Source organism: Balaenoptera borealis (genome assembly GCF_965194805.1).
Source record: "Balaenoptera borealis genome assembly, chromosome: 2".
NCBI lineage: Eukaryota > Metazoa > Chordata > Mammalia > Artiodactyla > Balaenopteridae > Balaenoptera > Balaenoptera borealis.
The window spans coordinates 124,681,748-124,699,649 of NC_138867.1; the positions used below are offsets into that span (position 1 = coordinate 124,681,748).

The 17,902-nt window shown below is 34.3% G+C and overlaps 1 protein-coding gene across 14 annotated transcripts in view; it reads left to right on the plus strand.

The window, feature by feature from the left end:
- The window catches only part of TCERG1 (transcription elongation regulator 1), a 58,908-nt gene that overhangs the window by 35,815 nt on the left and 5,191 nt on the right, over nt 1-17,902 (plus strand). For 11 of the 14 annotated variants that reach the window (XR_014241991.1, XM_082382645.1, XM_082382650.1 and 8 more), the window contains 6 exons: nt 729-864; nt 1,678-1,767; nt 7,486-7,604; nt 11,615-11,765; nt 15,885-16,049; nt 16,313-16,495. Coding sequence is in view for 13 of the 14 variants with exons in the window: in XM_082382645.1 (XP_082238771.1) it covers nt 729-864; nt 1,678-1,767; nt 7,486-7,604; nt 11,615-11,765; nt 15,885-16,049; nt 16,313-16,495 (844 nt within the window). In the remaining variant the exon portion in view is untranslated. The remainder of the gene's footprint in view (nt 1-728; nt 865-1,677; nt 1,768-7,485; nt 7,605-11,614; nt 11,766-15,884; nt 16,050-16,312; nt 16,496-17,902) is intronic. The other 3 variants (XM_082382646.1, XM_082382648.1, XM_082382649.1) reach the window with 1 other exon arrangement.

A 17,902-nucleotide genomic window follows, 5' to 3' on the forward strand; every position in this document is an offset into this window, starting at 1 on the left:
CTGAGGTGCATTTTTGGAGAAACAAGAAGTAGTTTAGTCATTGATGAGCAGTTCTAATTCCACCTAACTACTCCGGGGCCTATGTTGCTCTCTGGGACCTGTCCTTCAACTTAAATCTCAACTTATCACCCAGAAAGTGAGTAAAAAAAATGTCAGGTAGGTAAGGTATATATCTCACATATCCACTTGGCCAGGTTTGCAGATATTTTCATTTTATTTTCAAAATAAATATTTGAGATTACTAAGACTTATACCAATTTTTATTAGATTAAAAATTGTATGCATTTATAATGTAAAACATTTTGGAAAATATTGTTTTTCCTGTATCATTTCAAGAACTAAAAATTATATTCTGTGCTGTTTGATTTTAGCACATAGAGTTTTAGTGCAATATTAGATAAGTTTTTTGTTTTTGTTTCTGTTTTTAAGTAAGGTAGTTCATTTTGTGTATCAGCTAGTGTCAGGGAGAGACAGCACATTAAAGGTATTTTTCATTCCTAACAATGCAGCCGCTGTAACATCATTAGAAGCTCATTGTAACTTTATTATTATTATTATAGTGAAAGTTGCTTATCCCTTAGAGTTTATTTGAAACCCTCAATATAATTCTTTTTTGCCACAAATATGCTGCTCAGTAGTGAGTCTTGAATATTCCAATGATTTTAAGATTTTAATAAGATTCCTTATTAATATTTTGTCAGTTGATGCCTATATTTTCTTTTTTATAGGAGAGACGATAATAAAGACATTGATTCAGAGAAAGAAGCTGCCATGGAAGCTGAAATTAAAGCTGCCCGAGAAAGGGCCATTGTCCCTCTGGAGGCCCGAATGAAGCAGTTCAAGGACATGCTGCTAGAGAGAGGGGTCAGAAAACAATCTTTGGGGGAGATATTTCTGTTTTGTATAAGTATATAAATATGTCTTGCTAAAAGGTCAAATCTAAGGTTAGTGCTCATGTTGTGGGGGGCGGATAAGGGAAGCCTGTCAAATCACTGTACTCTTTCAAACAGCCTTTTTCCTGGCTAATATCATGTTTAACTAGATGCCATTTTACTGTCCTTTTAAGTACAAATAACATTTAACATTTATTGGGTCATTAAATTTTGGTGAGTAATATAAGACGAATATTAACATTACAGAATGGCGGACTACGCGGAATAGGTAAGGTATATGTGATTCTTTTAATATCTACAGAATGGCTTTTGGTTAAAGGAGAACTGGTACTTTATGATATTACTGTTAATGAAGCTTAATTGAGAAGGGATTTCAACCTTTTGATTATATTCACAGATTCATTTGAGTAAGTAAAATTGTTCAACTTTAAATCCCAACATTGTTCACAAGGTTGGAGCAAGCTTGGGAAATCAAAATGCAAATCTTCAAGGCTTTTTCTGATGTACTGATTTTTAAAATGTCACACAGTAGTGGTTATTTTAATGAGTAATTAAGTGTGTGTTATTTCTATATAATATAGAAATGTTCAGAGCCAATTAGTGTGGAAGTGTGCTATTGCTAGCCTCCCACTGCTTGTCATTTATTAGTGATGGAAACGGCAGTATGGTTTTTATTATGTGTCCTTTTTAAGCAGATGTCCTGTAGATTTCAAGCAATATTATGTGACCTTTCTGTTTTTAGAGCCAACTTAATTATGAGGCAATACATTTTTTTATTTTAAAGGTGTCTGCTTTTTCAACATGGGAGAAGGAGTTACACAAGATAGTTTTTGATCCTCGGTACTTATTGCTTAATCCAAAAGAGAGAAAACAGGTAAAAGGAAAATAACAGTATTTAAGTAATGTATATCCCTTGCCAGCACAATTTTTTAAATTAATTAATTAATTAATTAATATAAATTTATTTATGGCTGTGTTGGGTCTTTGTTGTGGTGCGCGGGCTTCTCACTGTGGTGGCTTCTCTTGTTGCGGAGCATGGGCTCTAGGCATGCAGGCTTCAGTACTTGTGGCACGCGGGCTCAGTAGTTGTGGCTCGTGAGCTCTAGAGCACAGGCTCAGTAGTTGTGGCGCACGGGCCTCGTTGCTCCGCGGCATGTGGGATCTTCCCAGACCAGGGCTCAAACCCGTGTCCCCTGCATTGGCAGGTGGATTCTTAACCACTGCGCCACCAGGGAAGTCCCCAGTATAATTTTTATATTGTAAGGAATAAAGTACGATCCTTTTTTTTTTTTCTAACATAGTACTTTAAGAACAGTTTCATACCTTAGAACATAGTGATCCTTTGTGTGGACATTTCTGCCTCAGAAATACTTGGATTTTTTTGCCATTGTGGACATGGCTTTGCCTCATGCACATTTTGTCCTTATGCTTCATACATACTGATGTTATACCAAGGTTTCAGGGTCATTTCACATGCATTTATTAACTTAGTTTTTACTGGTTAAATGATGCAAATTTAGAGTAGAAAAGTAGCAAAATACAGATGAGTAAAAAGGAATAAAACCTACCTCCAATCCTTCCCAACTGATAGGCCCATTGTTGAACACTTGACCCATCCCAACTGTTATGTGCTAATATACATATACATATATATGTGTCTGTATCGTAGATAGACAAGACTCAGCATGTTTTTATCTCACACATGCTACCCACACAAAGTCCACATCTATTAAGTGGCAACTGTTAAAATGTCTTCTCATTGTAAACTTAGAGTAATAATGGACGCTTCAAGGTCTCTGCTGAACTAGGATTATAAGAACTAGAGTTAACTTGTTACTGAGCTGCCATTTATTTCCACGATGATTCAGTGACACATACCATCTCATAGTGATTACTGCTTCCTCTAAAGCATTGCACACTTCCAACTTATATACTTCCTGAATTACCTGGACCACCCTGACACTCATTTCTGTAAAATGGTGAGTATGTCGAACCACTTGCTATAGTGCTGATGAGCTACACGATTTCATTTGGTAGAAGTAGTGTCCATCTTCCATATTTATAATTTAATTGTTGTAATAATTCTCTGCACAGTTTGTACCATTATGCATGTAGGTCTAATCATAGACATTTTATGAAGAGATGAAAGTTACAGTGTGCCAGACATGTATTTTAGACTCATAATAGGAAGACATGACTTGCCATATGTATTTGCATCTGTGTTTCATACACTGTAGTCTTTTTTATTTTAAACTATTTGTGTGTGATGGTCTCATATTCACCTCAGTTGATGGCCCTATCAAAACCTATAAATTAGCTTGATTCTTTACTTTTCCCCACTGTGCATTTCAAGTCTTATCAGCAAAATCTACCTCCAAAACTTTTTCTAAATTATTTACCGTTTATTTACCTCTTATTTACCATTTCTCTCACTATACCCTAATTCAAGGTACCATGATCATCTGTGTGGCCTCTAATTGATCTCCTTGCCTCCTTCCAGTCTTGCTCTCCTCTGTAGTCAAGTTCTTTTTCCACACAGCAGCCAGACTAATTTTAAAGTTTGACTGACAAATTAAGGCAGTGTTCCCTTGCTTAAAAAATGTGCATTGCTTGCTATTTCATTTAGAGTAAAATTGAAACTCTTTTTCATGGCTTATAAGATTCTACATACACTCATGTCTGCATACTTCTCAAGCCTCTTTTCTTATGTTCATTTATTCTAGCCACGCTGGCCTTGATATGCCTTGGCCAATACAGGCATATTCGGGTACTTACTAGTCCCTTTTCCTGGAATGTTCTTCCCTTAGGTGTTTGCATAGCTGACTAAATCATTACATTCCGATACTTGACCAGGTGCCTTCTGATTAACCTGTCTCTTTGCCTTCTTTACTTTCTTTGTAGCACTCAGAATTCTATCTAAAATTATCTTAACCATCCGTGTTTTCCTACCACAGAGGGCAGGAACTTTGTTTTGTTCATTGTTCTGTATGTGGTGCTTTAACCTGAATATCCCTGAAGACTTTTTAAAACTTTTATGACTTACTCTTCATGGCACTGAGTGTTGCAGTTTCTGAGTTAAATTACAAGTGCGTATTGAGAACTAAAATTCTTTTTTAATTTTGAAGGCATTTTATAAGCTGGTGGTATTATTAACTCCTTAATAGAGTTACAGTTAGAAAGAGAAAAAGTATCAAGCATTATTCTGTTTTAAATAAAAACTCAAAGGTTCTCATACTTTTTGAGTAAAAGTCTTTTTAAAACTGAAGTATAAGGAATGAGGGAACGTAAAGCCAATTGTATTGGGAGGCATGGCACAAATAATTAGGAGAAACTTGGAAGCATACCAGAATTTCTAATTTTCTATGAGATGTTCATCTCAGAGAGTGAATCCTAACCTTGGTGTGGGATATCCTAGAGGAGAGGATATGAAGTTTTTTTCAGCTTCTGAAAGGAAACAATATAAATTCACTTGGCTTTTATTTATAATTTAGTACTTTTACAGGTAAGAAAGTATACACTGAGATAGGAGAGGGGTTGGAAACAACACTCTTCCCCACTTCTGTCAGCCTACAGATACTTTCATGAGCTACTACAGTGCTATATTTAGGTTTTGAAAATGACCTACATGCCTAGCAGGGGACTGGTGAGATAATTGTATATATTTCTATATAGCTTTTAAAGATTTGTGGATATATATGAACTTACCTGGAAAGAGGTCTTAAGTATTTAGTTAGTTAGTTACGCTGGGTCTTTGTTGCGGCAGGGAGGCTCCTTAAGTTGCGGTATGCGTGTGGGATCTAGTTCCCTGATCAGGGATCGAACCCGAGGTCTTAAGTATTAAAAAATAAAAACTTTTTCTATTTTACCTTTTTCCAAGATGTGCATGCACATTTTTAAGGGGCCACAGAATTCTTTAAGATATGTTTGGAAAAATATTAGAGTGTTTTATCTTCCAGAAGACATTTCTTTCAGAGCCTTCTGACTTTCTTCAGTCTGGACTGGTTGCCCTCTTCACCTGATGTACGGCTGTCATTTTTGAGGATGACAGCTCTTGATCATCATCCTGGGGATTCCTTCATCTCTCTTTTTTTGTGGAGGGGGTAGTTTACCTGTCTCCTGCATTGTATGTCGTTTCTTTCTTGGTTTACTCTCTTTTAATGCATTCCATCTCTGTAGTAGCTTCCTGAGAGAACGTGCATGGGAAATAAATTTTTGAGGCCTTATATATTTGAAAACACTTTTATTGTACCCTTATTTGGAATTGTTTGGCTTGCTAAGGAATTTGAAGTTGGAAAATCTTGTTCCTTCAGGATTTTGAAGGCATTGCTCTGCATATAGTTTTCAGTGTTATTTTTGAAACTTCTGTTTATTACCTGTTCCCTTGTATGTGGACCTTCTTATTTTTTCTGTAACATGTAGGATCTTCTCTTAGTCCTCAGTGTTCTGAAATTTCATGGTGATTATGTATGGCTGGTGGAAGGGCCCTTTGTGCTAGGCACTTGGTGGCCCTTTCAATGTAGAAACATTTATCTTTCAATTCTGGTAGATTTTCTTGCATTGCTTTTTTGATTTGCTTCCAGCTGCTTTATTTTTCCATTCTGGGCCCAGAGCATTTGTGCTCTGGGCTGGTCCTCAGAGTTTCTTATCTTTTCTCTCTTGTTTTCTATTTCTGTCTTTTAAAAAAATTTTCTGGATGATTTTCTCAACTTTATTGTCTAATAACCCTTCAGTTAGATTTTTTATTTTCTTTGTCACGTTTTAGTAGTTCTTTTTTTGTTCTTTGAGTTTTCTTGTTTCATGGTTGCAATGTCTTAGTTTTATGAGATTGTTTAGGATTTTTTTCTTATTTTTCATTTTCCTGTATAGTCTCTCTTTCCCCTAAGTTTTTTCTGTCTTGGTCTCTTTTTTCATGTTGGAGAGTATCCTTAGATGTCTTTGTGGACCCTAACTGCTAATGATTAAGAACAAGGCGCTAAGATGCTATTTGGGCATTCTTAGCATCTGGGTGGGCTCTCATGATTGTTGGCCTTACTGTAGAACAGTGGTTCTCAACCAGAGCATCTTTGCCCTAGGGGACATTTTTGTTTGTCACAACTGAGGGAGTGCTGCTGGCATCTTTTGGCCAGGGATGCTGCTGAACATGATCTGGTCCAAAATGTCAAAAGTGCTGAGGTTGAACCCCCCCCCCGCCCCTTGCTGTAAGGTGGTTTAGGCTGGTTTGTTGAGATCCTATAGAGCAAGTAATTTTTAGGCTGGTTAGATCCTGGATAAGGACTTTTAGTCTCCTTGCTCTTGCTGCATTGGTTCTGAAAGAACTGTGTCTTGATATGTGGTATGTAACTGCTTAATTCCCTGTTTTCTCAATCTGGTACGCCTCATTCTTAATTTATGTTCCCCCAGACCAGAGACAGTGTTTTGCCTTTTAGAGCAAGGGTCAGAAAATTTTTAACATAAAAGGTTAGATAATAAATATTTTAGGTTTTGTGGGCCATGTGGTCTCCGTCATGATTGTGTAACTCTACTGTTGTAGTGTGAGAAGATCCACAGATTTATGTAAAGGAATGAGCATGACTGTGTTCAAATAAAGCTTTATGGACACTGAAATTTAAATTACATTTAATTTTCGTGTATCATGAAGTTTTCTATTATTTTCCCCAACCATATAAAAATATCAAAACTATTCTTGCGCTGTAAAGAAACAGGCAACAGGCCAGATTTGGCCAGCAGATCGCGATTTGCTAATTAACCCTTGCTCTAGAGAATAACCCCTTGCCTTACTGAGTTTTAGGAGTGGCAGTGCCCCAGATACATAAAGTTGGCAAGGAGGATCTAGTGATTAAACTGCTTCTTAAAAAGCTTTATTGTAGCATTACCCTATCCTCACTTCATGGGTATCTGGTGTTATCAATTCTGGAGCTGTTTGAGAATTCTCTAATTTAAAAAATTGGTTGCTTTGTTTTCTTGACTGCTGGTTTAGGGTCAGCTTTCTTGTGTCTGCCAAATCCTTTATCACCTCTCCATGTGCTTTTCAGCTTCCAGAGTTGCTGTTTCTTTTTTGCACATTTCTGTGTTCTTACTGGTTTGTGACTTTAAAAGTTCATCATCTTGACTATACATTATTAAGTGGGAAAAAATATATAGAATATGTGTAAAGCAAGATTACATTTTAGGTGAAAATAATTATGTCTTAAAGATAAGCAAAGAAATAAAATATAGGTTCCATATTGTTAATGTTTTTTGTAGAAGGGATTTGGGAAGACTGATTTAAACATTTTATATTGCTTGAAATTTTAAAACTAAACCTGTATTCAATTTGTAATCAGAGAAAATGAAAATTAAAGGGGCTTTTAACTTTTATTCTGGAAGCCTAAACAGAGGGCGTGTATGCTTGTGTAGTTCTGTCAATTGAAGCTTTAAGGTTAGACTTGCTATAGATCGTCTGCATATAATTGAGTTACCTATGATTAATATACTTCTCCTATTTTTGGACAAAGATACTGACTTAGTATTTTTTTTAATAGATTCTACACTTTGGTATTTAGATTACCTATATGAAAGACTAACTTGTCAAATTGGTTTATTTTTGTAATAGGTATTTGATCAGTATGTAAAGACCAGGGCAGAGGAAGAACGCAGGGAAAAGAAAAACAAAATAATGCAAGCCAAGGAAGATTTCAAAAAAATGATGGAAGAAGCAAAATTTAATCCAAGGTATATGGTTTATTACTATCAAATATCAAAGTATGTATATATTTTCTCCTAGATCAGTTGAATATATATATGTGTGTGTACACACACACACACACACACACACACACACACATCTTTTGGACTTCTGGACATGAAAAACTTCTTGTTTCATTATTGGTTTCTGCCTTTCTAAGAATCTTCGTTCTTTGGAGGGAATCCCTGGTGCTCTATGAGGCATTGGTTTTCAAGAAAAGGTACCTTTGTTTTAAAAGCTTCCCTCTGAGAATAAGTTTCCTTCTCTGGAAACTGGTAAATGATTAAATATCTGTCCCTGTCTTCTTAAAGTTTTACACATAATGAATTGCAGAGTGGGAACATTATTTTGATTGAGTTGAAGTGGTGAAGGACCTTCCATTTCAAAAATTTCTAAGTGTCTAGATGATTGTCTTGTCTGACATTTTCATTTAATTGTTAATATATATTGAATATATGTAAAGGACTAAAGAAAAGGAGACATTTTAAACTTATGTGCTTAGCATTATAATAACAATAATAGCATCAGTTATTGGATATTTTAGATAGATGTATGAACTTACACATATATGCAGTTAAAGTACATGCATATGTGTATGTATATTATCTCATTCAGTCTTCAAAACAACCAGTGTGATTTAGGTGCTCATATCCTACCTATTTTACAGATAAGGAAAGTAAGATCTATGCAAATTAGGTAACTTCCCTGAGTGAATGTGGGATTTCAGCTAGGTTCCAGTATTACACAGAATAGTCAAGACAGGGAGAATCACTTTCTTGTAGAGATATTAAGTTGCTTTGAATATACCAGAACATGGAGAATCTCTAAAACTATGGGGTAGAATCATGGAGTCTCTGGGTTAAATGGCACTTTTTATAAAAGTTTATCTTGTTTAAACAGTTATTTTTGTCAGTGGAGACAGGGAAGAGTATTGTTGTTTGGAAAAGTGTATTTGGTACACTTTTTCAAAAGTGTATATTTGAAAAATGAGAAACTTAACAGTGTTATTAATACAGATTTCATAAAAGCAAGCTGAGTATTTGTGAGCATAAAGAATGTAATATTCTTCAGAGGTTAACAGAGTTTCAGACTCTCCAGGGGGTCTTGGGCTTTTTCTTAATCAAAAGGGTAAGTTCATGGGTCAGTGTAATTGCAACTGGGTTATAAAAGACGTTTTGGAAGGCAGTTGAGGAAATTGGAACATGAATTGGTATTATATAATATTAGAGATTAGTAATTTTCTTGGATATTGTGGTTATGGAAGAAAAAGGATTTAGTCTCAGGAGATGCGTGCTGAAATGTTTATAGATGGAGTCTCATGATGTCTACAGGTTATTTTCAAATGATTCAGCAAAATGTATCTATAAAAACCCTTTATGGGTCTGGGAATAATTGAGACTCCAATGAGATTTCTCTTTTGTGGATTTGACAAATTAAGTCTTGCTGTATCACAATACCCTACTGATATTCTTTTGGGGCAGATAGAATTGTTGAAGTGATCTTTACTATGCAGGTTGCTTCAGAAAGTAAAGCCATCAGGCACATAACTGGAAGTCTTAGCACTTGGGGCATTGTGCTGTATTGCTAAATTGATGCATTTTAATACTAGCATAGAGATTAGGACCGATTTTAGTAAGTAGTAGAAAACAAAGAGGAAAAACTTAAAGTTGAGAAAATACCGTCCATAGACCTACTTTGAATTGGGAAAAGGCCACTGGCACAAAGTTCTTCAGTAGAGTTCATAGATATAAAACACTGGAGTTTATTCCAAGGGAAAGAATGACTGGGGAGAATTACCTAACTTTAGTGCCTATTTCTTCTATGTCTTTTTTCTTTTTTAATGGAAATTTCAGGTATACCTCCTATGGTCAACTCCGAGTCACTATGCTCTTTCCCATCCCCTACCACCAACCAACCATCCACCTCACTTTTTTCCTGCAAAGGATTCTTATACCTTGTCTGTTATAAAGTAGCATTTTTGGAATTAAAAGATGAGTCATATGAAAACATCTGTATGGGAATCTAATGCTAAAACTTCATTTTAGTCTCTTCTCGTAAAAAATATATTTTACATATTTTTTAACCTATTTTAAATAATATAAATATGTATAAAATAATTGAATTTCTCACTTTTATACATTGATTTTACATTTTAAAAAGTTTATTTAATCAGTAATAATTGCTTTTTTTGTCTTAAAATTATAAAGCAAGGTATACTTAATTTATCATGAAAAGAAAATAGATTTAATGGACTACATATGATCCCTTTTCTGGGGTATGCATTTTTATTTTACCATATAATTTTATTATGGTTATGTATCCATTGTATGTATATGTATGGTGACATACCCAGTTTTGCAATGTATCCTTTTATTAAAAATGTTGAATTAATGACGTTAGATATTGTGAGTAATACCAGTTGCATACAAAAAGATTGTTAGAATCTGGCTTTGGTGAGCAAAGCTTAAAAATAGCAAATGTTAGCAGTGAGTAGTACGCCTAGTCTTCAGTTGATGTTTTAAACTCTAAATTCTAAAGTTAACCAGCCAGTTTTTTCTTGATAATTAAAGTAGTAATTTAATCTTTGTTTTAATACCTAAGAGGAGATGTTTTATTTTTGAATTGAGATAAGTAGTTTTATAGGGGAAAGTAAGCTTTATTTTTCACCTCTAAAAACATGCTAAATATGGGAGTGTTTATTATAAGAGTGAATTCTTATTATATAAGGTGAAATATATCCAAATATATGAAAGCATTATAAATGCCTTTTATTCATGAAGAAACCTTTTTAATACTTAGTTTCATTAGCCCCCATAGACCTTAATTTTCCATATCTCTGCTGAAACTCCCTAATTGTTCATCCATTAAGATCATGTTTTAAATTCTTTGAACATATTTTTTAATTCTTCCAATATAATTGTAATAGTTTTAAAGGATTTGTCTATACCTAAAACAACATCTGGGCATCCTGGGATAATTTCTATTGGCTTAAAATTTTTTTTTCGTATGGATTCCATGTTTCTTTGTATGTTTAGTGATTTTTAATTGAATATTAGAAATTGTGGATAATAGGTAGAGACTCGAATCTGTTACCTTTCTCTCAAGAGTGTGTATTCTTATTTTAGCAGGCCAATTACAGGCCAGTCACTTTAATTTTAGGTTTGATTTTATGCTTTGTTAGTATGGATCTCAGAAAGTGGGAGGTGTTTTTGTCAAACTTCCGACTTTGTCTCCCTTGTGAATCTTTTGTGGGCTTTGTTGTCTTAATATTGTTCTTTTTCCAGCACTACTCAGTGTCTGGTATCTCTTTTTTGCTCTTAAGCATGTAGCAGTTTGGTACCGGGAGTGGTCTTTCTGCTGGTTTATAGCTTGGCCTTGGCTGTCTACTTATGCATGAGGGATTTCAAAATGGTATTCTTTTGGGGTAGTACCCTCTTTCTATAGCTTATTCCCCTGCCATTTTAGCACCGAAACTCTGATCTCTGCTGCTTCTAGCTCATTGGGACCACTGTACTCTGCTTGGACTCTACCTCTTTGCATTTTGGGAAATTGTCCTGAGGCACAGTGCCACGGGGCTTCTTACCTCAGTCTTACTCTACCTGTTGTCCACTGCTTGAAATCAGTTGCCTCATATATTTTGTCTGGATTTATAGTTGCTTATGGAAGGAGAGCTAATTCAGTAAGAGTTATTCCACCATGGCTGGAAGCAAGAATTCAGCCTCATCTTAGGGTGGAAATAGATGGACTCTTTAAGTCTCTTGAAGCACACAAATTCTTTGCTCTCAGATGTCTATCCCCCTAACATCATGCTGATAGTATACAGATCTCTAACCACATTTTCACTCTTCAGCCCTTTTCACTCCTTTCTGTAGGCAGATGTTGGGACTCATTGTCTTGTTGGCACATATTCTTACTGGGAAGATGGTATCGTCTGCTATACCTTTCTACAAGTAGAAATAGCTCTACCAAAGTTAGCACACTTGCCATTTTGTTACAGAGCTACTTTTAGTGAATTTGCAGCCAAGCATGCTAAAGATTCAAGATTCAAAGCAATTGAAAAGATGAAAGATCGAGAAGCCTTGTTTAATGAATTTGTGGCAGCTGCAAGGAAGAAAGAGAAAGAAGATTCGAAGACCAGAGGTGAGAAGGTAAGATGGTTTTAGTTCCAGTGGTGTGATTGATGGGAGTGTGAATGGGAAGGGACTGAGCTGGTGCTGTGTTTCTAATCTCATTCATGGGCATAAATAACAGGACGCACATTTATTGTTTAGCTTTTTAAGTTAACTTTTACAGTTGTTTATAATATCACTTTACTTCCATAATGCATACATTTTAGTAGTGTCACTAAGCTGCATAGATTTTCTTTAAATTTTATTAATACTAGGATGCGCAGTAAACCCAGAACTGGTTATTAGGCCTATCTCTTCACTGGTGCCTGCCTAAGATTTCAAGGTTCTTTATAGGTAGTAACATTTAAGTTTTTCAAAAAGCTTCTTTATATTTTTTGCCCTCTAAAAGATAGCACTTTAGTGACTTTCTAATCTTTTAGTAAACATATCTTACATATGAATTATTGCTTATCAGAATTAAAGGTCAGCTATTAAAGATTAATGAATTCCAAATGTCATTTGATAGTGGTGTCAGGAGTGGAGAGGAGCTCACCACTGAGGAGGCAGACTGGTAGGGAGGTGGCACCAGTGGTGTGTAAACCATCAAAACATAACAGCCACTCTCCTTAGTGACCCTGTCTGCTTTGTGAATAGAGAAAAAGAACCTCTGAAGCTTTATCATTCTTGACATTTAAAATTGCCTCTTATTCTAGAAAGTTAAAATATTACAGATTCTATTAAGAAATGTTGTTATGGAAGTAACACCACTTTTGTTGGGAGGAAGCCTCTTTCATTGAAAATAGCAACAGTATTAGGTGAAATAACTTTTGTCAGAAATAACTGAAATTTCCTGATTATCTGATTTATTATGCTTCAAGGTAGATTTTTCCAGAATTATTTCACTGTTGACTGTCTTTGGTAAATGATTATGCTTCTCAGAGGAAATGTGCAAGGTTGAGTTCTGCATAAACATTTTGACTGTTGAATTAGAATCATGTCAGTGAATTGTTTGCTACTTTTGACTTTTAGTAAGAACCTGTTTTTTTAAAGAAAACCAAGTAAATAAATGATTGATATCGTATGATTGCTTTTAAACAAATTGAATGTTTTTCTCTTTGCATTTGTAACTGATGTTCTTTTTCTAAACACTTTTTTTGGTAATTATTTTATGTATTCTGTTTTATAACAAGTGGATAGGCTTTACAGTTTTGTGCTGTGTGGCCTGTCAATCAGTTTGGTCTGAGAGCTGTCAGTCACTGCTACGCAAAGTATTATGGGATTCTCTAGTGAGGAAAGCATTGATATCTCTCTGTGTGGTCACTTTAGCCTCCCACAGTTCCGGTACATTACATTTTTTTTAGTCTTTTTCCTTATGAAGTAATGAGAGTTGTGCCCAGGATGTGTTAATTAAAATAAGAAATTAAATAGACATTACATCTAAATAAACTTAATATATTCAGCTTTACTTTCTTTTGATTGTAAAATTTGAATTCTCTAAATTAAAGGTTTATCTTTGTACTATTACATTGAAAAAAAAGGAAATTACCAAAGTAAAACTTTCTCAGTCAATTTAAAGAATGAAAAATCAATTGCTAACTAGGTTATGAAAGCAGAAATCTTTGTAAAGGTTTAAATGTACTTTTTATACTCAAATTTTGAGAAGTATCTGGTTAATGAAGTTTTATCACTTCATGACTTTCACTGTGTATTTATTTTTATGAAGTACATTGGCAGTACATTTTTTAAGAATGGCATTTTAGCTATGTGTAATTGAATGGTAAACTGGTATATTGGAGTTTCTTTGTTCTTAAGATTCCTAACTGGTCTTTGTAACATTGAGACAATTGAATCAATAGCTGAATAGTAAAAATTTAAAGCTAATTACTTGCTGAGTCAAAAACCTGTGAAGGGCATTGACTTTTGGTGAAATCCTTTTTTTTCCCTTTAGGAGGCATTTTCAAGCTAAAGGGTGCAATCATCATTTTCATGTAGCTTTTCACTGGTAGTTTTATAAAAAATGCCCCCAAAGCTGTTTTATTGGACTGTTTTGTTTACCAAAGTAGCTACCCTCTAGTTTTTGTTTATTTGATTATAATTTATTATTATTATTATAACCAATTTTTATTAAATTATGTTTCAAATAATTTATTTTTTGGAACAACAGATTTGAAGTTGCATATAATGGAGTTAATCCTCTTATGACGTTGGCATTTTTCTCTCTTCCCTCTCTTTTGAATTAGCTGCTGAGCAATTTTTGTTTCAGTACATTAGGCTGAGGAAACTATTTCTCCCTTTTTAACTAAACAGCTTAGTTGGTAAGGTACTTCCATTTTTGGAGAGAAGAAAATAGGGACAGTAGACCTTGAACTGTTGCTAATGGAAATTGACATTTATGCAGTTGTTAAATAATTCTCATATAAAAAGCAGCTTCGGTAAGCCATTTGTAACCTGTCATGGTAATATCTACAGTGAAAGAAGTTAAATTTTATTTAAAGTTCACTTTGTTTATACATCATATATTTTTTTAACTATATGATAATTCTTTATAGGCTTCATGTCTAATGTTTGAAATATTTTTAAGTTAATGTATATTCTTATGGCTTAGAAAGATTCCTATTTGATACAGCTTACATGTTTCATTTAACGTAAATTTTGCCTTCTAGTTATCCCATGCATCTGGGAATTTGGTGTTCATTGTGTCAGATACAAAGTTAGACAGATGAACAGAAAAGTAATGTTACACCGCTACCTCAAGTAGTTTCTTTATTGCCATCTAGAAATATTGGGCTTATGAGTTATTTCTCATTAATCCAAACAGTCAAGAGCCAAGTTAGGTGAGTGGAGAAATCCACAGCTGAATAGCTCATCTTTTAAAAAGTTCTCTAATGCAGAAGCTCTGTTTTTTATAACCTTACAAGTGTTTTCTAGAAAGGACATTTACCTCCCTTTTAATCCTCTATTAGGAGAAATGAGGTTACAGTGAGAAGTGAGAGGGTTGAAATAGGCAGAAGGAATGATTCATTTATTTTGTGCCCACACAAAAATTCTGATTCCATTTCTCATTTCTCATTCCCTTGGTCAAGTAGGAAGGTAACATGTTTAATTCCTATGGGGAGGAGAGGTTCTTGACCTGGTCAGAATCCTCTGTTGAAATGACTTTAGCTACCTTGGAGGTCTTCCCTAGTAGCAGTACATAATAATTTAAATGCGACTGAATTTTAGAAGAGGTCCTCAAAGTGCATGAAAACAAATGCCTTGTTTATTCTTTTCTTCTCTTATTAAAAAGGTAAAATTTTTAACAATTCTAACAAATTTTTCCAGTTTTAACAATTTGGAAGAGACGTTCTAAGTATTGTATATGTTGACACTAAAAGGTTAATATTATTTAATACCTTTAGTATAATGTTACTAACTTGGTACTTGATTTGTTAAGAACGTTAATTTCATTGACACTTATATTCTGGTGAAGGCATACATGTTTAATGGCTAAAGAGCACAGGAAATCTGAATGTAGTGGTTTTTTTAGAAATGACTAATTATGACCATCGAAATTCTATAATTTTCTTACATATAAAGGTAAAAACATTGCTCTTTATTAAAACCAAAATGTAAAAGTTTATTGTTTGTTTGTTTTTACACATTTGACAGTATCATTTCAGATTTGTAATGAATAAGACTTGCTCTTTGTGCTCAACTGGTTCTAAATTCCCTTGTTAATTTTAACAAACAGTTTTATTCATCTACTTTTAAAAATATTCTTGCTATCTTGATGTTAAAGTATTTTTGCCATTAGTTCATAAGCCTGAATCTTATGGCAAATGGCAAATTCATATTCTTCATAAAAACGTGGCAGTTCTGAGATCAAAAGTTACAAACAACATAAAAAAGTTGTTTCTATATTTGAATAATTTCATTGAATATGATTTATTTTGAATTTGGTAGATTTTAAATGAGAGCCTGTATGTGTATTGATTTTTATATTTCTCGTAAAAGAGCAATTCTGATCTTTTTTACTAAAATTCTGCTCTAACTGCATTAAAAAAGTTATTCTCATCTTTAAGGTAAGTGAACTTTTTTTCTAGTTGTAAACATTTATATATGAGGAATTTCTTATGGCATATTGTTTTCCTCCCACCTCACACCTGTTTTGAAATACAGATAAAATCAGATTTCTTTGAACTATTATCTAATCATCACTTGGACAGTCAGTCTCGATGGAGCAAAGTAAAAGACAAAGTAGAAAGTGATCCACGTTACAAAGCAGTGGATAGTTCATCAATGAGAGAAGACCTTTTCAAACAGTACATTGAAAAAATAGCCAAGGTAACCATTGTGTTTACTCATATAGTAACCATGGAATAGTAAAATTCTTAATTGCAGTATAAAGGCATTTGCTACTGTTTTGGGTTTAGAATTTTTCTTGTTGGTATTCCTAATAGACTCTCTAGTAGTTGACTTTGAAATGAGTGTTTAGGTATATTGGTTAAAAACTAGGTTTGAAATTTTGTATTTGGCAAACTAGTTATTCTGTGGAGTCATATTTTGATGGAGTTAGTAAGAAGGTTAATGTAATTTCACTTTTACAGAATTTAGACTCAGAAAAAGAAAAGGAGCTTGAAAGGCAAGCCCGCATTGAGGCAAGCCTTCGAGAACGAGAAAGAGAGGTGCAGAAGGCTCGTTCAGAGCAAACAAAAGAAATAGATCGAGAGAGAGAACAGCACAAACGAGAAGAAGCTATCCAGAATTTCAAGGCTCTTCTGTCTGATATGGTATTACTATTTTGCTTTTTTCTCTGAAGTACTGGATATTAGAAATCTATTATATTACTTCATTAGTGGACATTTTAATATTCTTTAAATTGACTCAGAGATATAAGTTAGTAAGTTACCTATAAAGTATTTTTAAATTGAATACTTGGTATTAACACCATTAGAATAGGAAAACCCTAGTTATTTAAAATTTTCAGAGGTTTGATGTTTTGTATGAAAATTCATGATCTTTTAGTCTCAAAGTTTTTAAAAAAATTTTCCTTGATGAAGTCATCTTAAATCATCACACTTGCATGTCATAGTAATAAAGTGTTGTGAACATAAGTTCATCTTTTGATGATTTGGGTCATCATTGTAATGATCAGTTATTGTACATGTAGACAGTATGGAATGTAGGACTGGAGGTGTACTGACCCCTGGGATTTTTTTTTAAAATCCTTCTGTATTATCCAGGGTTGTTGAGGTAGGTAGGGTTTTTTGTCCCTACACCGAATGCCCCCAGACCACTCTGCTGTTCTACTTGTTTTTTCCTCTTCTCTTTGTCACTGTCTCTCCTACTGTTTCTTTTCTTTCTTTCAACAAGTCTCTTCTCATCACTCCTGTTGCTTCTTCTGATTTCTTCCCTTGCTTCTGCTGATCTGTTTTCAATGACTTTTTTCTGTTCTCTGGACAATTACAGTTGTTTCTTGTTTTCTCTCTCTGCCTCTGCTTCCCCCAAATTCATCCTCTTTATTGCAATCACAGAAGTCTTTGTAAAAAGCAAATCTGGTGATCTTGTCACTCTCCCTGTTACTTGAAGAAGGTTAAGGTCCTCCCTACTTCTGGAAGTTGCCTACATTTCAAATTCAGTCTCCTTAGCATAATATAAAAAACTGTTCATTCCTTGACTTCCTACCTTCATATTACCTTATCCTTTTTGGTTTCCTCTCTTGCCCCCTAAGCTGTAGCCTTGCTGAACTTACCTTTAATGAACCATACTTAACGTTTAATGAATGCTGTCATTACACATGCCAATCCCTCCACCTATAATGCTTTTAAATTTCCCACCACAGTGGCAAACTTTGTCATTCTTGAGGAGCACACTCAAGTATCTGTCTGTAAGGCTGATCCTGACCCATCTAGGCAGATTTGATCTCACTGTTGCCATTTACCAAACTTGTGCTCAGCATATACCTTTGCAGCACTTATTACATGTTAGTGCAGTTCTTTGCTTATATGCCTATCTTCCCTACAAAAAGTAAGCCCTTTGAAGGAGGACATAACTGTGTTATTTATTTAGTATTCCCAGTGCCAAGTTCAGTGTTCACCTGACATGTTTTTAGGTGCTTGATAAATGTTGGTTAAATAAATGTTTTTATATTTTTCTTCTTTCTTACTTTTCTGTCTTTTCAGCATCCCATATTTCTT